This window comes from Ruditapes philippinarum, unplaced genomic scaffold, assembly GCF_026571515.1.
Source record: "Ruditapes philippinarum isolate M1 unplaced genomic scaffold, ASM2657151v2 ctg5780_1_1_1_1, whole genome shotgun sequence".
Lineage (NCBI taxonomy): Eukaryota > Metazoa > Mollusca > Bivalvia > Venerida > Veneridae > Ruditapes > Ruditapes philippinarum.
This window is the reverse complement of record NW_026858349.1, coordinates 110909-138889: the sequence shown is the minus strand read 5'-3', so window position 1 is coordinate 138889 and position 27981 is coordinate 110909. Positions and strand designations below refer to the sequence as shown.

General features: G+C 33.7%; 1 protein-coding gene across 3 annotated transcripts; it reads left to right on the top strand.

Moving 5' to 3' along the window:
• Positions 1-259: 259 nt before the first annotated feature.
• On the top strand, positions 260-27824 carry LOC132752921 (protein eyes shut homolog). Of its 3 annotated transcripts, XM_060743332.1 has the most exons (12): positions 260-390; positions 2089-2137; positions 2778-2827; positions 3245-3358; positions 4642-4758; positions 8981-9130; positions 14447-14557; positions 21010-21144; positions 21710-21861; positions 24554-24743; positions 26770-26787; positions 27726-27824. In XM_060743332.1, the coding sequence occupies exons 1-12, from the start codon at positions 366-368 to the stop codon at positions 27728-27730; spliced, it is 1116 nt and encodes a 371-aa protein (XP_060599315.1). In that variant the 5' UTR covers positions 260-365; the 3' UTR covers positions 27731-27824. The 3 variants fall into 3 exon arrangements, with proteins under 3 accessions (XP_060599315.1, XP_060599314.1, XP_060599316.1); XM_060743331.1 differs by lacking the exon at positions 27726-27824 and having other exon boundaries at positions 26770-27717; XM_060743333.1 differs by lacking the exons at positions 8981-9130; positions 27726-27824 and having other exon boundaries at positions 26770-27718.
• The last annotated feature ends 157 nt before the right edge of the window (positions 27825-27981 follow it).

Genomic DNA, 27981 nt, shown 5'->3' with positions numbered 1-27981 from the left:
CAATCCTATTGGACAAAAATAACTTCAAACACTTAACTGAGTTTTAACTCCCTTACATGTTATACTGCACCAAAATGTACGACATTGAATGTAATGGTTGACTCTTTGCACTTGTTTATATTTATGTACACGGATATCTTTAAAATGGCAACGTTCAGGAACCTACGTGACTATCTTCCTACACACAAGGATGTTTTTCAATCTTATTTGGAGAGATAATGGCTTTGATTAGATAAACGATCTTAATACGCATTTAATTTAGTAAACCATGCAAAAATACAGAAGAGGTCATTTATAAGGCCCGGTTTCTTATCAAAAGAGTGTACCTGTTGCGCTTGTCACATTCAATTCAGGAAAGAAACCAAATGCTGAACATGTCGGAGCAAATTCGTAAGTTGATCAATGCATTTGTTTTTTTAATCATTTTATAAGCTTTCACTTAATTTGCATAGTATTACTTTACAAAGCTAATCTAGAGTTTGAAATTATTTATTGTCCCATCGGATTGCATTATTTCAAAAAAAATGTTGCCATGTTACTTAAGAAAATCGGCTGACTTTTAATCAGTCTAGTAAAAACGTTGCTCAAAAAATATTTTAAACATTAACTTCATTAGTGTTCATTTGTAAAGATTAACCAAATTAAATTGGCTAAACTAAGATTTAAAGCGTTTATATACCGACTGACACAGTCTAAGAAACCGAAAGTACAAATGATATTTCAGATTTGGTAAAAAATTGTTGATACTATGCATTCAATCATAATGTCATCGAAACTGACTTTATTTTCCATTGGATGTAAAATAATTACTTACTCATAATTCAAACAAAAGCCTGTTGAACCGGGTGATGCTCCCCGACTAGGTTTTGGACACAGAAAAGTATATCTTTTGTAGTCCCAGACAAAGTTCAAAGTGTGATAATTTCAAACTCAGGCAAGGCAGAGTTACTGGTCTTTGCACTGCACTTTTACTAAATGAGATCTATCTACCGACTTGCGCGCGACACGTCGTCTCAATATGGTGATCATTTCTGTGAAATAGTTGTAAAATAACAAAGTTATGGGCCGGACACGATTTTGCTGCAAGGTCATGCTGTGACCTTGACCTTCAAGGTAACGACCAAAATGTTGCGCGCGACGCGTCATCTCAATATGATGATCATTTTTGTGAAATAGTTGTAAAATCCGACTTCAAATAACGAAAGTATGGAGCGGACACGAATTCGGGACTTACGGACGGACTGACTTGCCAACATTTTGGGTTTATGTGTTTTTTTTTCTTACTGGTTTATGTGGCACTTTTCCCCATAAACCAGTAAAATTTACCTCATTTTTTAACTAAAATTATGGACGGAATGAAGTTCATAGACCATTGGATGTTCACCCGGACAGACGGACCGACAGACTGACTGACGGACGGACGGACAACCCGGCGACTATATGCTCTCCCGAAATTTTTCGGGGAGCATAAAAAATCATCCTCTGTTTTGTTTACATCTGAAGCCACGTAGTAGAATTGTTTTCAATCCGCATTAAGTCCGAGATTATTATGAGATGTCGTCGAGGTGTCCCGATTGATTTTTCGCAGCGTTGATTTGTTTTGTATTGTTTTGTTAGTTGATTTTTCGCGTTTTCGTGTAACGGTGCCGCATGTACAGATACGTTACACATATGCACAGGATATGTCCAATATTATGTAACCAGTAAGTTGATTAATAACTGAATTTACAAAAATATTAGAATATTTACACGGAAGACTAAATGTTATCACATAGTGAAAGCTCGTTTTTTAATTTGATGTGTGCATGTGCTTGTACAACCGGACCGTGGAAATGTGACAGTGTAACGAACCGAAATTGAGACAATGCAACAATGCGAAAGTTTTTGTCGTATCTTTGTATTGTTGCATTTTCGTCGCAAAAGAGAAAAGACGTGACATGAAAAAACATATTGTGTGTCGTACGTATTTTTGCCTGATTTTGTCGTCGTTTCGCTTTTTGCACCGATAATGCAAGAATGCGAAAATGATTCAATGCAACACCAAAATATTGTTTAATTTTAGACTTTGAAATGTTAAATTTATTTCAGAGATACTTGCTTTAGCTGTGATAGTTGTCCATTTTGTGATCAGCAATGGGTAAATAATTTTCAGTCAAATTTACATTTAATATACAAATGATATTTTATACGGAACTGCATATATTTCGTGAATAAACTCAAAACATGTTGATCTTTAATCACTATTGAAAAAAAAAGAAATAGTCTATTGACGCGTATCATTTCTATTTTTAATTTTCATCATCCGATACGAAATTTATATTTTAATAAGTGAATGACTGTCTTTAATTTTCAATGACAGCAAATGCTTATTGCCGCAATATTAATGCAGGGTGGGTAATTTCGTGTAACAAGTAACCGTGAACTTTACTTGGGTAAATTTTCGTTACATCGTTCAGTATTCGAAAAATAAGCATGTTCTAGGTAAATATTACCTGCTCCATCGGTGTTTTTTTTTCGCGCAGAAATATTTGAGCCGCGTCACGACAAAACCATGGTCGCAAACCCATTATGTTGGTTTTGTCATGACGCGGCTCATTTCTATGCTGTAATATTTTGATGAATATATGTGTCAGAATTTCTGCAAGAATATCGGGGAAAAGTACATGAGCTACAATAAAAGAAAATATATGCCATTGGAATCTGAAACATAATGTTTATTATTTATACATCAAAATATATGACGAATATTAATACAAGTATATTATTTAATTTTTCAGAATAAATGTGATAAAAAATGCAACAACAGTGTACTTATCAAGTACAACAGGTATATCAGAAAATTTCTTGAAATTTGTACAATTTACATCAGCTTTAATTCACGACAGACCTAAACATTTATCAATTACATGTATTGTCAAAATTAAATTTTTAGACAAGTGGTGGCTTATTTAACACGTTAACCACTAAACTCGCAGCGGTCGCTTCCCTTTGTAAGTTCTACGCCGAAGAATTAAGGGGAGATCACTGCGCGGAGATTGGTCAACTATTAGACAGGAATTCCTTCCCCTTTCACTACGTTATAATAAATGTAGGCAGGGAACCAGACTAGTTAACCACATACTCATCAGATTATTAACACCAATGAGTCCTTGCTTACATGTTCCACTGAGCCTTCCTTCCCCCAGCACTATCTGACTATCAACTAATTTTGTGAGGAAATTGTTCAACAACTTTTATTTATTAGATGGCAACGAATGTATGCCTCAGCCATGTTTGAACGGCGGAAGTTGTATCGATGGTACAGGAGACTTCACGTGTTTGTGTAGACCAGACTTTGCAGGGAATATTTGCGAGATAGGTAACTTGTTTTATTAAAACTCAAATGAAAATCGTAATATTTTTATAATTTAAAGAAGTTTGAATTGATTATTTATCTGATCAATTTACTCCTATATAAATTATTATATTTAGATTCCTGAGGACAATGACATCAAAATGTTTGATCAAAGTGTTGAAATAGTGTCTATGCGTGCTTTTGTTCAAACACGTGCGATACTCGATGGAATGAAATCTTCCATCAGTCATATAGGATGTGTAAACGTCTGTGTCAGTCGGTTAGAGAACAATAAGTTATAAACGCCGATGGCAGACACTTGACAGCGTAATAAACCTTACCCATGAACACTCTCATGGTTTTCAACATTTCGCCTGAACGCCAATGGCAAACATTTTATGGCGTTTTAGACCTTACCTCTGAACAATATTGTTCTTATATGTAATATTTCTCCTGAACGCCAATGGCAGATAGTTGACGGCATTTTAGACCTCACCTCTGACCAATATGGTTTTTAATAATTTTCGTCAACGCCAATGGCAGACATTTGACGGCGTTTTAGACCTCACCTCTGACCAACTTGTTTTTTTTTACATTTCTCCTAAACGCCAATGGCAAACATTTGACCTCGTTTGAGACCTTACCTCAAACCAATTTGGTGTTTTGACCTACCGATACATTTAACCTTTACAATTGGGATATTGCAAGCTTGGAAATCCATTGCAATCAAATAATGTTTTCCAATTTTATATCTAATATATATTTGTCTCATATATATTTGTAACCTGTAAATTCTATAGATACACTTCAGAAAGTATCGAAAAAGTCAAAGTCTTTTTAGATATGCATTATGAAAGCTGTTATATTTTATCCTTAACATTTTTTTATTTTCAGTTAAAGACAATTGTAATAAGTAATCCTTTTGTAACTATGTAGCTTGTTTAGCTCTGTATGTACTTATGGTGCCTTATGTTTTGATTTGCAAAAAAAATCGAGTTCTTTGTTATCAATGAATTCTCTTTTAAAACAGCTTCCTTTTGAAAAAAGTCTGTTCATTCGATTTGCAAATGTCAACTGATGGCTGGGCTAAAAAATTAACTCTTATTTGTACAGCTTCTTTACACTTCTTCAGTTATTTGGCTCGAAAATACTGTGTCTGGAGGGAGGACTTGGTCTGAAGATGAGGGTGGGTTGTCTAATGAATAAGGGCTGATATGTAGCTTATGCATAGTTTTTTATTTATTATATATTGAATTACTAAGATTTGATGTTTGTGGATTTATGCTTTTCGATTCTAAACATTGCAGAAATTAATAGATGTAAATATGGCAACGTGTGTTACAATGGTGGTACCTGCACAGAAGAAACTTACCCATATAACTGTCAGTGTCCAGCCGGTTTCTCTGGCTCCAGTTGCGAGATTGGTAACAGTATATCATTTCTATTTACATGTTTATTAATCCCTAGAAATGAGTTTATTTCTATTTCTTAAAGGCTTTTTTTTCTATTTTTTTTGCGTCCTGTTATAGTTTCCAAAAATTAACTCATTGGCCAATTATCTTAACCGTAATTAGCTTCTTATATTAAATGGAAGTCAAAATACTACTTTGCTTCCATGTTGCTACTTTTAACGACAAATAATTTTATATTTAGAACATCATTCTTCAGGTGAAAATAGAGGGTTTACGCGCCTTTTTCGTGCATTAAAATATGTAGAAGTAGGATGACGTATTTAATGCCCAAGCGCACGCGACGAGAGATTCAATAGTCTTTTATGCAAGGAATAATACTGTAGATATATAACACTCATACTTCAGAACTTTAGCACTGACACTTTTTGGTGGTTGAATTGGTAGTTTACCCTTCGAATTACGACAGTAAGCCACTTGAAATTCACTAGAGCATAGTACATACTGGTGTTCATCCTTCACCGGAAATAGCGCATAAAAACATTAAAAAGGAAATTAAAAATACCATTCGTTTAACTACTACATCACATACACCCGTTAACAGTTTTCCACCTCGTACACAACCGTGCTAGACTGTACACAAGGCAATGTTGTTTTTCGCAAATGTTTCCTAAAAGCAGCTGGAGCTGATGGATAACTCTGAAATACAATTTGAGAGAAGTCTTTATTACATACTTTTATTTTATGCTTTTCAGTGGATTACTGATTTATCCGTGAAAATTATATTTGATAATTTCACAGTGAAAATTATCAAAATATAGTTTCATACTTTTCAATGACGAAACTACATGTTTAAGATTTTCCCCATGTGGTACCTCAATTTTATTTTTGCTCTTGATGACATTTGGGCATATTTAAGTATCCTACGAGCAATAACTGCCGTATGCTTTATGAAAACTTGAAAAACAATGACAGCCAATAGCCCGAAGAATACGTAAACAACCCATCGTTCGTAGGGCAGCCTTTCAACTGTTTCAACAATTTCAAGTTTTCCAATTACCTAGCCGCTTTTTGAATGTTTACACATCCGTCAACACTTATTTATTGCATGTTACAATCCTCAAATAAGTTTTCTTTCTTTTAAAAAGGTGTATGACTAACATTTCCAAATGATATCCCTCTGAATCAAACACAATTATACACAACTTTTAAAAAATGGCGACCGCTTACATTTAACAGAGCCGGGTCTAATATAAAATCGCAGTAAGTAACAGAAATATGGATGGATGGTTGGACTTTTTCTTCTATTAGAATTATTTGTTTTTATTATTTAAACAAGCGATCATTCATATTTTTTAATAAAATGAATAATATCACCGCCATTTAAAGTTGATTGTCGAACTTATTTTTTCAGCCCAAGACTTCTTGACTAAAATTCGACAAAATGAGGCTCTCAATGGGGAAAACAGATTTTAATATTAACGTTAATATTAAGGAAATTTCGTTTTAATTTGTTTTTAAGCATAAGATAAAAAGAAATTTGTTTGTTGTGTAAGATGTAATTTTATTTCATCGAGTGGGCTTTAAAAACATTATTCTCGCAAGTGGCGTAGCCACGAGTGAGAATACTGGTTTTAAAGTTCACAAATATCCTCTATATAAATGAAATAATGAGAAATATGGATGAAATTAATTGCGTTTTTTTTTTTTCGTATTTTCGCTGTAAAAAATTATTTTTTTACCGCAGTGAAACATATTTTCCGTATTTTCTCTGGTGTCTTGCCGGACTACTTTCTGCTATATACAGATAAATTAATATACAAAATTAAAGGGAGAGTCATTCAAAATCTGAAATAAGAGAAAATGTATATAATAATCAGAAAATTCAAGTTTTTTTTCTACAAATACAGGATTTATTTTCATCTTGTGGTATGAAAATTATCATATTTCTCTCGTGGTTACCGTCACTCATGACATATTTCTTTTCATACCACTCGATGAAAATAAATACTGAATCTTTAGAAAAAAAACTTGGATATCCTCTATACATTTTGTACAAAAGACGGATTTTGATACAGAAAATGCGTTTGGGCTTGATTAAGTGGTATATACAAACATGACTTACAAAGTCAACAGAAACGCTGCAATTCATCGCGAGTTTGGTAAAAGTATTCATTTTGCAGAAAAAGCAAATACTGCTTTAAAACCAGACTTATTAACCTTCATAAAATTGTTTAGTTTGGAAAAATAGACAAAGTTATGATGGAGAAATAAGTTGAAACATGATCTCCGTCAACCTTTTTACTTTGGTTTTCGATTTTTTGAGCAGCTATTTCCGGTGAACGCTGAACAACAGTGGTTCAGCCACCGCATAATTCCTGTATAGGCTGTCAAGGAGTTTACTAGTGCTACTCTCTTCGCTTTCGCAAGGAACTGATAAGTTCTGTAAATGCCAGAGCAGATCTTTAGGAGTATCTAATGTTTAGGTGCGAAAGGATTTTTTAATCAATCACAACGAATGTGACCTACACTTTTCGGGAATCGAATCAAGGTCACCCGATTCACAGTTAAACGTTCTACCTATTGGGCTAACATGACTGTTCTACACTGGCATTTTTGTCATTTTTATGCCTTGCATATTTGCACTCATGTTGAAGATTGATTATTATTTACATGTTTTTACAGAAATAATTCATTTTAGTTTTTGGAAGTTTGTATCTCACGTTAGTTCTCACGTGATGAGCACAGGTCCCATAACGCTGAATTTTCGTTTTTTTAGCTCACATAAGCTAGCTCAGGGTGAGCTTTTAGGATATTTGAATGTCCGTCCTTCTCTGTTCATTTCACAATATTTTACCATTAAATACATTTTCATAATTTTCATGAAAATTAGGATGAATCTGGAGGCGTGCTGCTTTAACACTCTAGTGGTCACATTTTTGACTCAAGTATCATCAAACTTGGTTAGGATGATTGTCTAGGTAATTGCTCGGATTAGTTCGAACATGGATCATCTCGGATGAAAACCTAGGTTGAAGAAGCTAAAAATAGAAAAATCTTAACACTCTAGTGGCTACTGTTTTGATCAAATATCCTGTAAATTAGTCTTAAAGTTTGTTTGAATATGAGTCACCTTGGGTCAAAAACTAAGTCACTCTGTCCAAATATAGAAAAATATTGTTAACATTCTAGTCACATTTTTTATTCAATTATCATCAAACTTTGTCAGGATGCTTGTCTAGGTCATTGCTCGAATGAGTTTGAACATGGGTCATCTGGGATGAAAAATAAGGTCACCGGAGCTAAAAACAAAAAAATCTTATTAACACTCTAGTGGCTACTGTTTTGATCAAAATGCCTGTAAGTTGGTCTGAATGTTTGTTTTGATGATTTCTAAGTCAGGTTCGAACATGGGTCATCTTGGATGAAAATCTAGGTCACACCGCCTCAATATAGAAAAACCTTGTAAACACTTTAGTGGTCACATTTTTGACTCAATTATCATCAAAGTTGGTCAGGATGCTTGTCTATGTAATAGCTCGGATGAGTTCGAACATTGGTCATCTCGGTTGGAAAAACTAGGTCACAGGAGCTAAATAATAAAAAAAACCTTGTTAAAACTCTAGTGGTCACATTTTTGCCTCAATCATCATCAAACTTTGTCAGAATAATTGTCTAGGAAATTGCTCGGATGAGTTCGAACATGGGTCATCTCGAATGAAAAAGTAGGTCACAGGAGCTAAAAGTAGAAAAACCTTGTTAGCACTCTAGTGGTCACATTGTTTACTCAATTGTCAACAAACTTGGTTAGGATGCTTATCTAGGTAATTGCTCAGATGAGTTCGAACATGGGTTATCTCGGATGAAAAACTATGTCAAAGGAGCTAAAAATAGAAAAATCCTGTTAACACTCTAGTGGCTACTGTTTTGATCCAAATATCCTGGAAATTGATCTGAAAGTTTGATTTGATGATTTCTAGGTCAAGTTTGAATATAGGGCACCTTGGGTAAAAAACTAGGTCACACTGCCCAAATATGGAACAACCTTGTTAACACTCTTGTGGTCACTTTTTTGACCCACCTGTCATGAAACTTGGACAGAATGCTTGTCTAGGTAATTGTTCGGATGAGTTCGATGGGTCAGGTGAGCGATTTAGGGTCATCTTGGCCCTTTTGATTTTTATTGCCATCTTTAAATTACGGAACACAAAATGAGTTCTTGTTCTTTTATTTTCAGTAAAAGTTACAAGTAGTGGACTAAAGTTCGTCAGAATACCTTTTGGTCATTCGTTGAGTTTAACTTGTAGTGATTCTATTCCTTATTTCACCTGGGTTTGGATAAAACCAACAGACTGTCATGGGTTTCATAACTCTGACTTTGCTAGACGTATGTTGATATTCTTTTATTCATAATGACATCAAGAAAAATCTTTTTCGTTGTGCATACGTTGGCATATATTTTCCAACAGTTTAGTATATAATTAACCCAATTGTATAAACGTTGGTTAAATTAACCCTGGGTTAAACGCTAACCGTGGGTTAAATTTAACCAACTTTGGTTAACTAACCAATTTGGTTAGTCACTTGTATAAACCGAGATAACCAAAAGGTTAACAAACCAAAATGGTTAAACAAACCAAAATGGTTAAAATTAACCGCTGGTTAAACTAACCAAAACTAATCCCGACATGCAATAAATTCTATATCCGGTTATGTTATTTTCGCGGAATATGTCAAAATTTATTAACACATGGCTTACGATTCCATTTTTATTACAATCGAAAACTTTGATAGTAGAGTTAAAATCGGTTCAAATTTTCAATTAAGATGTTAATTGTCACCACACTAATTACATATCATCATTAAACAAATGTACAAAATATAACTTTTACGTAGGATGAACTTAAGTTTATGACCTCGGAACTGATGTCACGGGAATAAAATTTAAATCAAGTATACCACGAATATTGTCGCTATAGTTATTTGCCTATAAACATGGTTCAGAACGAATTTATTATGTTTTTCATGCAAAAATATTAGGAATTGTGATTATAAAATGATGAAGTAGTGAAATTAATTCGTATTTTTCCATTTTTACTGACGGTTCTTGTCGGTAATTAGTGAGACCGCATGGTTGCTATGGGCTTTGTTTACAAATTAAAATGTACTGCAAATGAGCAAATATCAAAATCATCCGTCAACTGGGACAGAAAATGGTTAGAATGTTAATATTTTCATACAAGAACCACTCGATGCAGAAGTATTGACGCATATATTTCATATCAGATTCGTACCTAAAACGTTCGAACCCAAAATATTTTGTGTAACATCAGATGTAATTTTTGAATGATTTTTGCCCCAAACTACTCTCTGTAGTTTCTCTATATAATATATGAAACTTCTGTTTCAGTAACTAAATATCATATCAGTCACCTTTGGGAAATCTTGTTGCATTTGTCAAAGCTATGTTTCATGATAGAAGAGCTTTACTGAAAGTTTACCATATTATAGCAAAATAAATAATAGAATAAGGTCTAGTTCTTGCTTATTAACTTAACAACAACAACAACAACAACAACAAAAAAACATGAAAAAAAACCAAAATCACTTTGCTTTCTTGTGACTGTATGACTGACATCCTTTATTTTAAACATTCAACATGTTTTATAATTCTCACTAGTCACAACACTGAAATGCAAAATCAACTTGGTTCCCAGCAGTAAATTTACTTAACAGAGAAAAAACTAAATGATCAATAACTATGAAAAAGAAAACAATAGTCATATTAAATTTACCATAATTAATTCATGAACAATCAAAAATGATTTTTAATTTACCTCTACTTCAATTTTGTATTATTTTTATTTAATACCCTACAATATTATGTTTAGGAATTCTTACATCTTATATAATAACTGTACTACTTATGCATGTATCTTGTTAGTAAAAATACTTGACACTTAAATGAATGATTGGAACCTGTCAGTGAGGCTGGCCAACATTATACTAGTCCAGTAGCTTTAGGAATAGCTAGGCTATATGTCAGGTAGCAAGACACCTCACCCCCAGACACTTCACCCCTCAAATTTTGAAGAAACTTCACCCCTTAAGACACTTCACCCCCCAAAATCAGTAAGACACTTCCCCCCTCATCCAATTTTTTTCTATAAAGTAAATAAAACAAGTTGGTCAACAACAAAATGCTTATATATGTTTATATTTATTATATGTCATTGAAGTAGGTAAACCAGGGTTTCAATATATGTACATAATGTAATGAATAGTATATGACTGTTACCCAACAAACAATAAGTTAGCCTATATATACTTTAATAAATGTATACATGTAGTCTATAACTGGTTGAAAATTAAAAAGTGTCCAGATATGTTTTCTAGAATTCTATCTATTGTTAAATTATTATTATTTTGTAAAATATTCTCATCTACATTGAAAGTCTGAATAAATTATTTAATAAATAAAATACATCCTCATTTAACAATGGAATAATGGTCTAAATCTCTCTCTCCCTCCCTCTATTTATTGCTTATTTATTAACCCCCTCCCTCCCCTCTAAGAAATATCAAGAGTAGCAATGGGGATGAGATATTGAATAATATCTCCACATGGCCATTTCCAAGGTATAATGCTAAATATACTTAATAATGCTTTCATTCATCTGAGTTCAATCATAAATATTTACTTTCATTGTTTACATTATATAAAGAAGAAGTATTTTTAGAGTCAAAGCAGTTTAATTCAAAATAATAATAATAAAAGAAATGGACATGAAATTGTAAAAACAAAATGTATTTCTGTTTGAGTACCGGTACATATAGAATGAAAATATTAATGTTAAGAATTGCCTTTTTCCCATTCAGTACTATATTGTGGCACATTAAATCAGACCTAAAGCAGCTTCCTATCCTTAGAAAAGTAAAACAATCTTTTCAATAATTCATAAGTGAGAACAAATATCTTGTTGTTCAGTTAAATTCTGAAGAATGTGTCAGTGTGTATGCCTAAATTTAGTTAATTTGAAAAAAAGACCTTTATTTGGAAAAAAATGAGGCTATTTGGGGACATTTTACAAGTTGAAAGTTAAAAGGTTGATAAAATAACTTTATGATATATACTTGTGTGTGAATTCATGATCATAAAGCTTGTAACTTGATAAATAACAGTATATAAATAACACATGGGTTTGTAGGTAACAGTAAAAATATCATCCCGAGGAAAATACTGTTACCCGAGGCGTAGCCGAGGGTAACAGTATTTTACGAGGGATGATATTTTTACTGTTACTCACAAACCCATGTGTTATTTATTTTATTACCCCGAACAAAAATACTGCGATGATCTGAAATTTTCAACTAAATCTAACTGTAACAAAAAAATCAAGAGTAACAATGATAACTAAACTGTCCTTACCTTTCAAGTTTTAAGTGTACTTTAGGCCTACTTGAGAAGTTTCCTTTTTCTTTTATTCTTTATGCAAGTGATGATATCTACAAATCATAAACATACAATAAGCTAGGTTTTATTTAGAAAACAAACACTAACCCATTTACACAGTTATGATCTGTGAAATCTGATCCTTCTGTTTCCAGAATATTCTTAGCATGGTTTTTGACAAAATAACGATGATATCCTATGTCTGTCCACCATCTCTGTAACGTTTCACTGATTAGAAGTGTTAAATAATCCTTTGATGCATGCTTAAATCGTCTGCATGTTCCAGTTTGACAATTAATTCCCTGCGGTCTGGAGACCGCAGGGTATTGGTACGCGTTTAACTTTCGAGGCATGGAGGAGCACGTGACCTGTTTTCGGTACATGGAGGAGCATGTGATCTGTAAACCGTATATGATTGGTTAACTGACCTTTTCGAAAACCTGGATAAATACCGTTTGCCGGTACGTAACGGATTTCTCTAGGGAATTAGTGAGAATAAGACATAATTAAGAACAAAAAAAACGATTACGTGATATTTCTAATTTTCTATAATTATTTTACCCTTAAAGGTTGAAAAACTTGAATGATGTGTTTGAAATTTATCAATGTTTCTTTAATATGTATCTCAAATTTTACAAACAATAAATTGTTTATACTAAAAATCTACAAAATTAAAATATTCGTAGTGGCATCTGTCATAATAAATAGAGATATTTTCTGCGTAAACCTGTGTGTTTACTTTTTTTTTGCTCGGAATTATTCATAAAATGGTAGGCCTATTAAATAATTTTCTTAAAAAGAAATAATTGTTTTATGTTCGACCTTCTTCGGTCATCAGTTTCCAAAGACCTTCTTCTATATTGATCGATTATTGTCAACTATATTCCTGATACAAACGTTTATTAATCCCCCCCAAACAATGTTGAAAATAGCTAAATGAAATATCTTTATATCATTAAAAATGTGCCCCGCAGGAAACCATTTTTCTTGTTATTAACGTTGCAAGTACTTCCGTTGAAAACGGATGTTCACTTTTTGACTATTCGACAAAAAGATATTTTAAACACGAAAAGCACACCAGGGTGTGAACTACTAAATTTTATGGGTGTCATGGATACTCCATAGAAGAAATTGATGTCCTATCGGGGTTTACCGACGAAAATAAGAATAAGAATGGCGGCCATTTTATTTCATTTTATTTAGAAAATAGACCACGTGACCAGATTTTATACTGTTTAAAATACTGTTACCTATGTAACAGTACAAAATTCTTAGTCACGTGGTACACTTGCATTAACAGTAAAAATAACTCCCAGAGACCTATGGGAAATTAGCATTACGAAAAAAGTGAGGGGTAATAAATATTTATCACACTAACTACATGTAGATATTGTTTCTGTTAGTGGTTTAACTCGTAGTACAAATACTTACTTAACAAATCTTTCATAACAATATATAAAAATGTACATCGTGATTAGTTGCTCAAGTATTTGAAGCAAAAGTGTGACAATGACTAACTTGACAAATCTTTGCATAAACCATATACAGTATAAAAATGCATTAATTATATTCATAAACAATAAATGAAACGATTGTATCTACATCCTAAGAAAAATTGAAAGAGGAGGATGGAGTCGGAGGAGGTGGGTTTTCTTAATAAAGAATGGCGAGGAACCTTCCACGCCAAAATTATTTCTTTGTGATTGATCTAATGTAATGATTGGTTAATCGGCATCACGTGACTTGGATTTTGATATTGATTGGCTTAGAATTTAATAAATCTTGCTAAGCTAAAACCCGACACTTAACGGGTAAAATTTTGTACAGTAAGGAGAGCAAGGTCAATGACATAAATTATTTTATGTGGGCATAAAATCCTTATTGCCATCGAGAATCGGCGATAATCACTGAAAGGAGTTTGTAGATTTTAGTTAATTTGTTTACCACTCCGATGATAGGTTGACACCGCCTATTTATTCGTTTCTGTTAACGGTACAAAAACATGCATTTACTTATTTAAGAAGTGTCATAAAGATCTGGTTACACGTATACTGAACATGTTATGCATAAGAGCATCCGCGCCATATGTAGCACCTAATTTCATATTATTCTAAGCTCATGCAAGTCTAATATTGATTTTTAATCTACTATAAGTCTTTCTTACTGTAGCAAATACATTACATGAACATAATTATAACAATACTCGGCCTTTACCAACAATACACAGCAACAAAGTTCTTGTGTTTTCAGATACAATACGTGTATTCTACTTGGCTACTGCAGGTATTGGTGATGCCGGAACTTACATCTGCAAATCGTCAGAATCCGAGTCTGAGGAGTATTTTAATGTAGAAATCGTATGTGAGTATGAGATAGGGTCCCTGGTACCAGGCTTTTACTGCCCGGCTATAGACTATACGTTAATTTAAAAGGAAATAAAATATAAATAAAATAAAAAAATATATAGAATTATATACCTATCAGTGAACTTTTCAGTATCATTTTCTTGTTGGGCGCTTTAACGCAATGATAACCGTAGGGTATTTCGGTAATGGACCAATCGCATCGTTTCGACTAACGATGTAACAATAAAAATCGAGAGATTCTGATTAAAACGGATGACATTGCGTAGACTGGTCCCCTGCGCACAAGGAAAGGGAACAAGATTAAACGGAAGCAGTTCATTGAATGCCAAATGACACTTTAAAACGGAAAATGCAAAATAAAAAATGAACGATTTTTTATCTGACTCCCCCGTTCTTAGGCTTTGCCTACTTTCATATTAATACATCTGTAATATAAACAACTTTCTGTTCTTTAGCCTTTTTGGGGGAGTGCAGATATTCCTTCACCAAACACAATGACTGAATGATACGAATCCCATTCACTTTGTTTTTTTTTTCTAATAAACAATAGTATATAACAATTCACCGTGTAAAAATGAGTCTCTGTAAAATGTAATTTTCTCCCTCTGTAAAAAAAAGACTTCTTTCTGTGTATAAACGAGTCTATTTCCCGCGTAAAAACGGGTCTACTTCCTGAGTGTGTTAAAACAAGACTACTTCCTGTGTTTAAACGAGTCTGCTTCCTGTGTAGAAACAAGACTACTTCCTGTGAAAAAACGAGTCTACTACCTGTATATAAACGAGTCTACTTTCTATTTACGCAAGAAAGGTACATATTAAGGCTCACAAGAAAGGTACAGTGATCGGAAGAATAAGGTGCTATGAATTGTATAAGCTTTAATGATTTGGTGCAGTGATTTCGTTTATCCACAGTGAATAGGGCAAATGTGTTTTAAAGAGATATTTTCATACTTTTCATATTTTACAGTAGTGAGATACATCTGCTTTAATACGCGCGAATGAAAATCGAATTAAGAATAAAGAATTATATCCATATATTATTGACAAAAGGACGTGATATGTACCTCCTATCTATTGTCATAAACATGCTATTTAAATAGCGGTTAGAGGATTTACAATGATCTTCTTTATGACTGTCACTAAATTACTTTTTTATCTAGATCTTATTACAAATGTATACAATATTTTTTCTCTTTCCACAGACACGTTGGTGTGGATCTCAAAATGCGTTAAAATCCCAATAATTGAATATTTACCAATGCCAGCACATACAGGCATATCTATAAGAAAACTGCATTTACGCTGTTTTGAAAAAATAAATCACTTTTCAACGTCTATAATTTCAGCTGTTTTGAAAGAAAAAAAAATCATATTTCAACGTCTATAATTATATTTTAACAAATTTTGAGCTCCACAGCCAAAGTGTCTGTTTCCATCGAAATATAACACACTGTATTACCGGCGGCAGTGATGGCAGATCACTACAGTGATGGCAGATAGCTAAAATTTACCGCTCGGTACAGGTAGGTTATAAATTTGGTTGGTATTATTATATTACACAAATACGACCCATTTCATTGCTATGAAACTATTGTCCATTGACTGGAGATACTGTTAGGTAATTTTGGACTCGTTTTTCCTGTTTTTAGACTATTTTGAGCAGGTTTAAAGTGACAGCTTCGGAAAAATCCGTGAAAATGTCTGTTTTTTGTTCAAAATATCTCAAGTTTTAAGTAAATGGCAGGACTTCGTGTTATTAATATAGACGTTCATCCATTGGGGTCACGCAAGCCAAATATCTATCCCGTGAGTCTTTTCTTGAAAGTTTTACAGACGTTCAATCCGGTCCGGTTGAAGAAAAAATGTTGCCGTTGTGGGCAGATACTTATTTTAAATGCTGCCGTCGATGGCAGAAATACCATGAAAGTGGCTAACATTCTGACAGAAAATCAAGGTCAATCTTTTATCAATTCCTCTATTCTTTGCGCCCTTTTAGTCGGAATTGAGACATTAAACTATCATTTCTAATATTTTCTCAAGAAAGAAAAGTAATTAATGCGGTATGTGCATCGAAAAAGCTTTTTAGCAACACGCAGATACAATACAAAATGTGATGATTCAGTACGACCAAATTGCACTATAAATAGAGCAATTAAGATGAAGAAATTCAGTTTTCTATATTCATGCATGTGTGCTTGATCTGTTGTGTCTGTCAGTTACATGCATACAATACCATATGTATCTTAAGTTTAGCAGCGCATAATTCACTGCCTTTTCAAGACATAACGCCATTTGCATATTACAGCTGTTACTTCAGTAAGTGGATATTCATTTGCTTGCATATGACATTATTTTCTCGAGGTAATAATGTTCATCGCTTTATAAGTTACTTAATCGAGGTAATAAAGGGGAGACTATTAACCTTGCAACTGACAAGATCTGTGGACATCAGTGTATCATAAAACAATGTATGTTAATGTAAAATGGAGATTAAGATAATATTATCGACACTTCAAATATTTTCCTATATTATCAAGTTCTTGAAAAACACGACAACGTGGATTCATTTCTTTAAATTTTCATGTTTGAAATCGCGTTGTATGTCCACCTTAATTTTAGTACTGTTGTTAATATTTTAGCATAGTAAACGTAATTCAAAGACAAACTACAACGCGATTTCAAACATGAAAATTTAAAGAAATGAATCCACGTTGTCGTGTTTTTCAAGAACTTGATAATATAGGAAAATATTTGAAGTGTCGATAATATTATCTTAATCTCCATTTTACATTAACATACATTGTTTTATGATACACTGATGTCCACAGATCTTGTCAGTTGCAATGTTAATAATCTTCCCTATATTACCTCGATTTAGTTACTTATAATATGCAGCATTGGCGCCGACTAAGTAAATTTCAGGCTTTATATGTCATAAAGCGATGGACCTCGAGAAATTAATGTCCACTTACTGAAGTTACAGTTGTAATATGCAAATGGCGTTATGTCTTGAAAAGGCAGTGAATTATGCGCTGCTAAACTTAAGATACATATGGTATTGTATGCATGTAACTGACAGACACAACAGATCAAGCACACATGCATGAATATAGAAAACTGAGTTTCTTCATCTTAATTGCTCTATTTATAGTGCAATTTGGTCGTACTGAATCATCACATTTTGTATAGTATCTGCGTGTTGCTGAAAAGCTTTTTCGATGCACATACCGCATTAATAACTTTTCTATCCTGAGAAAATATTAGAAATGATAGTTTAACGTCTCAATTCCGACTAAAAGAACGCAAAGAATAGAGGAATTGAGAAAAGATTGACCTTGATTTTCTGTCAGAATGTTAGCCACTTTCATGGTATTTCTGCCATCGACGGCAGCATTTAAAATAAGTATCTGCCCACAACGGCAGCATTTTTTCTTCGACCGGACCAGATTGAACGTCTGTAAAACTTTCAAGAAAAGACTCACGGGGTAGATATTTGGCTTGCGTGACCCCAATTGATGAACGTCTATATTAATAACACAAAGTCCTGCCATTTAGTTAAAACTTGAGATATTTTGAACAAAAAACAGACATTTTCACGGATTTTTCCGAAGCTGTCACTTTAAACCTGCTCAAAATAGTCTAAAAACAGGAAAGAACGAGTCCAAAATTACCTAATAGTATCTCCAGTCAATGGACAATAGTTTCATAGCAATGAAATTGGCCGTATTTGTGTAATATAATAATACCAACCAAATTTATAACCTACCTGTACCGAGCGGTAAATTGCAGCTATCTGCCATCACTGCAGTGATCTGCCATCACTGCCGCCGGTAATACGGTGTGTATAAGGATCTTACATCGGCTGCCGGTAAAGACCGGAATATCTAGCTCGAGGGTAACTGTTTACGGCAGTAACGAGGCATTGTCGAGTTTCTGCTTAACACCCGGGCGAGAGCTAGATATTCCGGTCTGTTACGACAGTAAGTGTTTGATTCTTTTTCTTACATATTACAATAATTATCATATATAATAATATTTCGGAAAGAAATTACGAAAACTGATATTTTCATTTAGCACTTTTTTTCTTTGAGTAGCTTATGACATTACAACTTCATTCATAGCTGTAGATGACGTCATTCTTAGGACGCAATTCATTCATAAAAGGCGCGCGGGAATGACGTCATTTAAAGCACGAGACGGTGTAAACGGTACATGCAATCTCCACACAGTGATCTCCCCTTAATTCTTCGGCGTAGATCTCTGCCACCAAGGTCCCAATATATCAGAATTTCTGATATACTATATTTTTTCAAAAATTGTTTTATCTACTGCTTTTATCTATCAGATAAGTTTTCTCTCATTTATTTAACAATGTTTATGAATAAATAAATAAATAATATGAATATTTAGAAATAATTTTAAAAATTATGAGATTATTTTCTACCGAGACGATATTTTGATATTTTATATTTTTTAGCTTTTGAATTTATATTTCGTTATTTTGTATACTTTCGATAATTTTTTAATAAACTATATGGAACGTAGGCACTAAAAGTAAAAAATAAAACAGAAAGAGAAAAATAACGTTAGATTTTCTTTGTAACGGTCAATATTTACATTTGAATTTCGACGTTACGTCATGTGACTTTCATCATCATGTGACGTCTTTGAAGGCAGTGATTACAATTCTGCCAAGGGAGGTAATCACTGTGAGGAGTTTGCGGTACATGTAGATAATCATGACTGGTATGCAATATTCAACATATACACACTGTTATAAATCTGTTCATGTTTACCTTTTCGTTTTTTTGCCCAATAGGGACACAAAATTTAGTTAATTGTTTTCTGAATGATTTACAATTGAATCTGTTATTATATTACTGTAGCATACTGCTTTCGCTATTGATAGATCTTTGATGATATACGCGACACATTGATGAACTTCCGGTGTTTGTCTCGTGTGGTACTTGAGGGACGCCACAATCATGCCACATTCAAAAGCTATAAATTTCTTGCAATAAAGCCAAGTTTTATCTTTCAAAATGTTAAGTTTATGTTATAAGTACTATTTTACTCTTAAATGTCTACATACAATTTTCTGAATTGTAAACAAGATATGACAGATGTTTCAACATTGTTTATTAACCAGGTTTTCAATTTTGAAAATCCTGGTTATTAGATTGGGGTATGGCGGGCGGATGGGCGGATGGGCGGCTGGGCGGATGGGCGGCTGGGCGGATAGGCGGGCGTGCGTCAAACGAAATTGTGTCCGCTCTGTAACTCTTCAACCCTTTGAAGAATTTTGATGAAACTTCAGACAAATGTTTACCACATCAAGATGACGTGCAGAACGCATGTTCCGCATGGCTGGCTCCAAGGTCAAGGTCACAGTGACATTAACATTGAAAATCCTGTTTACATGATTTTAACTTGTTTTAATATAATATTATTTCATTAATCAAAGCATTTTATTAACCAAGTTTTCCGAAGGAAAAAACTGGTTATTTTCAAAAGAACTGGTTATTAGATTGAGGTATGTCGGCGGGCGGGCGTAAACAATTTCTTCTGTGCGCAACTCCTCCTACATTTCTCAACGGATTTTGACCAAACTTTCACAGAAGCTTTGTCATCAAGTGCCCTGGCAATATTTGACCTAATTATGGCCCTTTGTTTTTTTTCCTTATATAGAATATATAGTGAACAATTTCTTCTGTGCACAACTCCTCCTACATTTCTCAACGGATTTTGACCAAACTTTCTCAGTTCTAAGCTTTGTCATCAGGTGCCCTGACACATATTGTCAGGGTTTTGCAATTGGTATATATTTGACCTAATTATGGCCCTTTGTTTTTTTTCATTATATTGAATATATAGTGAACAATTTCTTCTGTGCGCAACTCCTCCTACATTTCTCAACGGATTTTGACCAAACTTTCACAGAAGCTTTGTCATCAAGTGCCCTGGCGCATATTGTCGGGGTTTTGCGATTAGATAATATTTGACCTAATTATGGCCCTTTGTTTTTTTTTCCATATATAGAATATATAGTGAACAATTTCTACAGTGCGCAACTTCTCCTACATTTCTCAACGGATTTTGACCAAACTTTCACAGAAGCTTTGTCATCAAGTGCCCTGGCGCATATTGTCAGGGTTTTGTGATTGGATAATATTTGACCTTATTATGGCCCTTTGTTTTTTTTCCTTATACAGAATATATATATAGTGAACACTTCTTCTGTGCGCAATTCCTCCTACATTATTCATGTTTTACATTGCACATAGTTACATTGTTTGTTGCTTGTATTTGTATTTCAAATACAACATATTTATCTACAATGGTGATAATTGAAAACCTGGTTTCATGGCATTGCCATGTTTCTTGTTTTTGTTTTATATGAAGAAATGGATAAATTGTAAAACGAATAATTTATATACTTTGTTTAAGGGAGTTCAGTGATATGTACTTTTGAAAACCAGGGTTTATGTCAATGGGAAAATAAGTTGTATGGATACCCTCATGTTGACTATATTCCATGGAAACTAGAGCACGGTCGACTTGAAGATCATTCCCTAGGAACGAGTAAGTATGAGTACAATTAGGACAAATTTCGGACAATTCTTAGCAAATAATAACATAAATCATATTTAAGTTAACACTTAGTCTATTCAAAAACATATAGTCTATTCAAAAACATCGATGCATTCATTTTATTTGAACCATATCAGAGTGATTGATGAACAAAACAATAAACATTAAAGTCAAATTAAAGGGAGCAATGTTCTGAAAAAGGGTTGTTTCCTAAATAAATCAAAACACAGTGTACATATTCGCAGGTCATCTGTTTCTTTAAGCACATTAAGAAACGTCGATACTATTGTCTTTTACCAGCCTGATAATCATTGGCTGTTATACAGTCTGCACTGTTTTAAGATGAAAGAGAAAGTATAGAAATATTGTGATCCATTATAAGCATCACTAAATATAATTATTTACATTGGAACATCACGTGGTGCAAATGCTGTAAGTTCATTGGCTACATTTCACAAAGCGTGAAAGCCGAGAAAGGTAATATTCATCGTTATGTTTACGTATCCCCTTTTCTGCTTTCAAATTATAATTAACAAAAGTTGTTAATTATTTATAGAAAATGGAACATATCTGACGATACAATCAAAAACTCGCGTAAGATCTGAACTGCATTCACCTATTTTACCAGCCAATCAAACCATTTGTTTTGAATTTTGGTACCGGATATCTATAAATGGATCTGGAACAGTGTCGATGGCTCTATTAGAGGTATATATCCTTTGTTGTATTAAAAAACATCATGCTACAATATATTTCTACACGTTTTATTGAACAAGAAAATGCTAACATTTTAACTAGATTATTTTTCAGACACGGAATATATACAAATAGAAATCACCTTTATTGATTTTTGATAGTAAAAATCAACAGTCAAAAGCACGTGGTATTGTTTTCTTAACCGTCCGTGCAACTCAAACCGTAGCTCGGCATGAAATCATTAAATCTTTCGGCAAGACGGCGGCGAAGTGCTAAACTTTAACTTTCGGAAACTACTAGGTAGTCTATGTTCGAAATTAGTTTTTAGCTCACCTGTCACTTTGTGACAGGGTGAGCTTTTGTGATCGCTTTTCGTCCGGCGTCCGTCCGTCCGTCGTCCGTAAACTTTTACTTTAAATAACATCTCCTCATAAACCACTGAGCCAATTTCATCCAAACTTCACAGGAATGTTCCTTTGGTGGTCACCTTTAAAATTTTTTCAAAGAATTTAATTCCATGCAGAACTCTGGTTGCCATGGCAACCAAAAGAAAAAACTTTAAATATCATCTTCTAAAAAACCAAAAAAGCTAGAGCTTATATATTTGGCATGAAACATCTTCTAGTGAGTGTCTACCAAGTTTGTTCAAATAAAAGCCCTGGGGTCAAAATTGGCCCCGCCCCAGGGGGTCATTGATTTTCCCTATATGTATATAGTAAACACTTTAAAAATCTTCTTTTAAAGAACCCAAAGAGCTAGAGCTAAATATTTAGCATGAAACATCTTCTAATGGGTGTCTACCATGTTTGTTTAAATAAAAGCCCTTGGGTTAAAATTGGCCCCGCCCCAGGGGGTCATTGATTTTTCCTAAATGCATATAGTAAAAACTTAAAAATCTTCTTTTAAAGAACCCAAAGAGCTAGAGCTAAGATATTTAGCATGAAACATGTTCTAATGGATGTCTACCAAATTTGTTCAAATAAGAGCCCTTGGGTCAAAATTGGCCCCGCCCCAGGGGGTCATTGATTTTCCCTATATGAATATAGTAAAAACATAAAAATCTTCTTTTAAAGAACCCAAAGAGCTAGAGCTAAGATATTTAGCATGAAACATGTTCTAATGGATGTCTACCAAGTTTGTTCAACTAAGAGCCCTGGGGTCAAAATTGGCCCCGCCCCGGGGGACATTGATTTTCCTTATATGTGTATAGCAAAACTTAAAAATCTTCTTGGAAATAACCCGAATAGCTAGAGTTTAGATATTAGGCATGAAACATCTTCTAGTAAGTGTCTACAAAGATTGTTCAAATAAAAGCCCTTGGGTCAAAACTGGCCCTGCCCCAGGAGTGTCATTGTTTTTAAATGATAGTATATGTGTAAAAAAAAACTTAAGAAATCTTTTTTTAAAAAACCCAACAAGCTAGACCTTAGATATTTAGCATGAAAGATCTTCTAATAGGTGTCTACCAAGTTTATTCAAATAAAAGCCCTGGGGTTTAAACTTGCCCGCTCCAGGTGAGCGACTTCAGGGCCATCATGGCCCTCTTGTTTATAAGTTGATATTTGGTTTTTTAATAGATTATATATTGTTTTTCAATTTACTTAGAGGCATGCTACATAACAGGATACGATCACGCCATATTCTTTGCCGGATTATTGGTGGACTTTCCGTCCTATCACAGTATAAAAATCAAAGGGCTGCAAGCTCTGTGGTATTTTATGATCTTTGCAATCTAAAGCATACTGACTTTCTGTATGTATTTTCCTGTATAAGTTTATTTTTATATACCATAATTCATCTTACGCAGCGACTGCGTTTATATTTTTTACTATAACAGTTTGAGATTTATACATTTGGAATTTTGCATGACTAGAGTTGCATCAAAAAATCACTTATGTTCATTTTTTTATGACAGCCACACTTTATCCTTGCATATCGTGGCTCCGTCCCTAAAGATGACACTTAAAAAAAAGTTGCCTCGACTAGGATTTAAACCCCAGACCTCTCACACCCTAACGAGCGCGCTACCCCTGCACCACGTAGTTGGCCTGGATGAAAACAAATACATTGTAATTCTAAATTGAGAATTTCCATTTCTTATTAATTTCGAGGTAAACCTGTTGTTTAACACTGATGAAAATAATTTAGCGAAAATCTTCTCGCCAAAACAGTAAACAGTCCGACATGTATATATTCCACTACTCGACAGTCAGATTTATTTGTGTACTACGCCCTGTCGACATCGCTAAAAATAGCATTTTCATTGATTAAAATGCTATTCATCCGCGTAATTTGTGATTGTGCATTTATTGTCAATTCAATATTCTTTTAAACTTTGAATGCGTTGTAATTTGTTGGATACTTGTAACAAAATAAAAATATTTCTCTCTTTTACATCGCTAGTTTTAAGCTGTTTTGAGAACTACTTGTTGTTATGTTTGTCGTGAAAATTCTGTGTCAGAGATTGAATGTCAGCATTGAATTTTCTGATCTGCGATTAGAAAATACAACAAGTACGCTTAGGATCTTAAGCTAGATTTTTGGATGGAGATGAAAAATAAACCACTGGACCACAGCTCACTGTCACCGCCCTTAATTGTCTTTCAGCTAAACTTTTCAAAGGAAAGTGATCAAGGCATGTTTAGTCGCTGACCAATGTGATATCCTATACAATGTATAATATAAGTATCGATGCAATTTTCAGGATCAATGCCGGGATAAAAGAACAGAGATGTTTAAGGCAACGGATACGAGGCGTGGACATTGGGTGAGAGCTGCTGTTACTATATTGAATACCCTGGTACCGAACGATTACAATGTTGTCATTGCTGCTAGCAAAGTTCTAGGTTCTATCGACATTGATGATCTAAAATTCAGTAATAAACATTGTCAAGGTAAGTTTTTTAAACATTTAAAAACTGTAATATTTGCATCATAAAAACTGTTTATATTTGCATCATACAGTCGTCAACATCCGGCATATTTCGCACATTTCCGGTTTTTACAAAATCTCTAAAAATATCTTTAAAGCGTTCGGTCCTCATGGCCCATTTAATGGCAGCGCCTTTGTTTGCTACTCTCCCAATAATGACTTCACAATGGTTTCCCCTCACGTGACAATGAATAAGAAAACTGTCGGCTGAAGCCGAAAGCTACTTCCAGTTTAAGATATTGTGAATAGAATATTTTTCAATACAATGTGCAACGAAACAAAATGCTGCACAATACAATAAATGCACCGCAAAGCACAGCACCACTTCACTCCTCTCCACTCCACAACACACTGCAATAAATGCAATAAAATGCATAACAGTTTGCCAAAATTTGTCTGCAAATGGAATCACTCTATTTTGCTTAAATTTTCCTGAAATATTTACCAAACAGTGCTTTTACTCAACTATATGTATTAAATTTATACGTTAAATGAGCCGATTTAATAGACTCCGCCTGTTTACATAATTCACTCGATTCTAACAGGTTATAACATACAGAGTTTTAAAAAACTAATTTCTTAAAACTCGGTATATAGCCTATAACCTGTACGTGCAGTGCACAATACAATACACTAAACAGAGTTTTTTTTTAATATGTTAATAGCATATACATTACTCTATCATAATTATTGCATCCGTATGCAAGTTATAATAGCCGTTATATATACATGTATATTATCTTTGAAACACTGTATTGTGACCTAGTTCAGGGCTGGGAATCAAAACTGCGTCGTATCCTACAAAATGTAAACAAACGCCGCCATCTTGGAACGAAAAATGTATGTTTTTGTTTATAACTTTTTTTGTTGGAAATGATTGAAAACCAGATATATGTATTAACACGCTACACTATTTTCCGCTTCGTTCGGTATATGTTGCTTGCCTGGGTTGATTCCCAGCCCTGTAGTTATGGAGAAGATAATAGTTACATCTTCGACATAGTATATCTATTTAGTGTCCAGCTTTATTTATCATCCAATGAAAACGCTGTATTTCTTAAAAATTATGTTTGTTAGTTTTCATAGAAAAATTTAAGTCTACTATATCAAATTTAATTCAAAGTCGCCTAGTTATTCTTGTATCATAGTTCGGAGACCTTTCTGTTGAAAATGTGTCAGGGTTAAATCGTATACATATACATGCACCGTGCGTTAACTGGAGTGCGGGTATTAGTTACCCGCACTCCAAAGCATGCCCATTGATTGGCTCATTTTTTGCTGGCGTTAAGAAATAGAGGAAAGGGGAAAGCGACAGAAATATCATATTCAATTGATGTTCGTTCATTGTTCATTTTGCCGGGGTTTCATATTGTGTGACAACAGGGAACGTGTTTTTATGTTTGACTATGATACAAAAGAGAAAGAACACCAAAAACACTCGTAATCTGATTAATACTCGGGGCTACCGGCCCCCTCGTACAAATCAGATAACCTCGTGTTTCGGTGCTCTTTCTATTACATAGAACCGCGTTCATAAAATAGTCTTGACGTAATAAAGTGAATATTCTGAAACCAAATAAAGCTTGACACAAAGTATGTTATTATTCATCTGTAGCTGTTCTACAGAAATTAGAAACATTCTCCTGTCGCCCCCATTGAAGTTTCTAATTTCTGCAGAACAGCACGGATGAACACTAACATATACCCAGAAGAACGAACTTAAAACAAGGCAATAATCAACAACAAAATATATTATTAAAAATAATAATAATAATAATAATAATAATAATAATAATAATAAAATAACTACATGGTTTTGAAAAATTGATATGATTTATATTTTCGCAAATCTTATACATGTGTAATATATACAGTTACCTGTACGTCAGCTTGCAATAAGGTCATGTATAATATAATTTTGAACTTTTAAGAAAAAATGTCATTTAATTTACCTTAATTTAAATAAGGAATGATTTTAATTATTTTAGGGTTCCAAGGGATTGTAGGTAAGTATCGTATCGTACATGTTTTTGTAGATTAAGATAGAAAATTATTTCAACTCTTCTCGAGTCCAATTCCTGGAACTAACCAGTACTGGGCCCGAAGTAATACAGATTTTCCAAAACTCGAACTCATATCTCAAGTGTTTGATTGCTTAGAAACCAGCATAAAATCTATGTGGACCAATGAATTTTACGAGAACTCACTCAGGAAAAAGTTGTTTAACCTCCAGATCTGGTGTCATTTAAAAGAAACATAGTCTAATCACTAAGTACGTCAAAGTAGAGACCTTAAACTTCACTAGCCTTGTTTCGACTTTTTTTGGGTTGGGATTGACGTTACACCGGCACCGTTATGGTTGTTTGGAGGACCTCATATTATTTCAGGCACGAGTGGGAACCAAAGTAGAACCACTGACGTTCCGTTAGCTATCCAGAATATCCTCCACATATGAAATTATCTAGTTTCCCTGACGGGATACGAACCTTCAGTGGTGAGGAGCAAGTGGTTTGAAGCCATCGGGCAAGGCCGACTATTGCCAAGTTTCGTGTTTTTAAATTGAAAAAGTATAAAAACAGTCATTGGTAAGATTGAAACATATAATGTTGCAAAAACGATTTCATTCCTTAATTAATGAGATGTGCTTAGAGACATATAAAAAGATATTTTTATATTGTTGTTTTTTTACATTTTTTAAAAGGGTTATATACCGACTTGTGTTCATATGTCTTATTTATTGTGTCGTTATATATCCCCTGCTTGCACACATTGAATATAACAAATAAATTATTGACAGAAGTACAGTATACAGGGGATAGCATAAGATATATGAGCAAATAAGACATTATACATATCGGTATTTTTCCCTCGTGACACATTTAATCTGTCACTAGAGTTTTCTCTTTTTAAAATAAGTTAAAAATCTTATGTCATTTTATTTCAGGATGAGATGAATTACTTTTTGAGTTGGAATTACGTTCGAAGCTGACATTTTACGTCTAGTGGTAAAACTAATTGCTTGGAAAATAAACATATAAAACTAGTCTGCTTAAGTTTTTAAAGTCAAAATGACGGTAACAAAGCCATTCGATAGCATTCCACCTTAAAACCTTAGAAAAAAGAAGGAAAAGTAAAGTTGTTCTAATTTTTAAAAAAATCGCCGAATCTCCGTAAAATGTTTGTCGAGCTTCCGGACATGA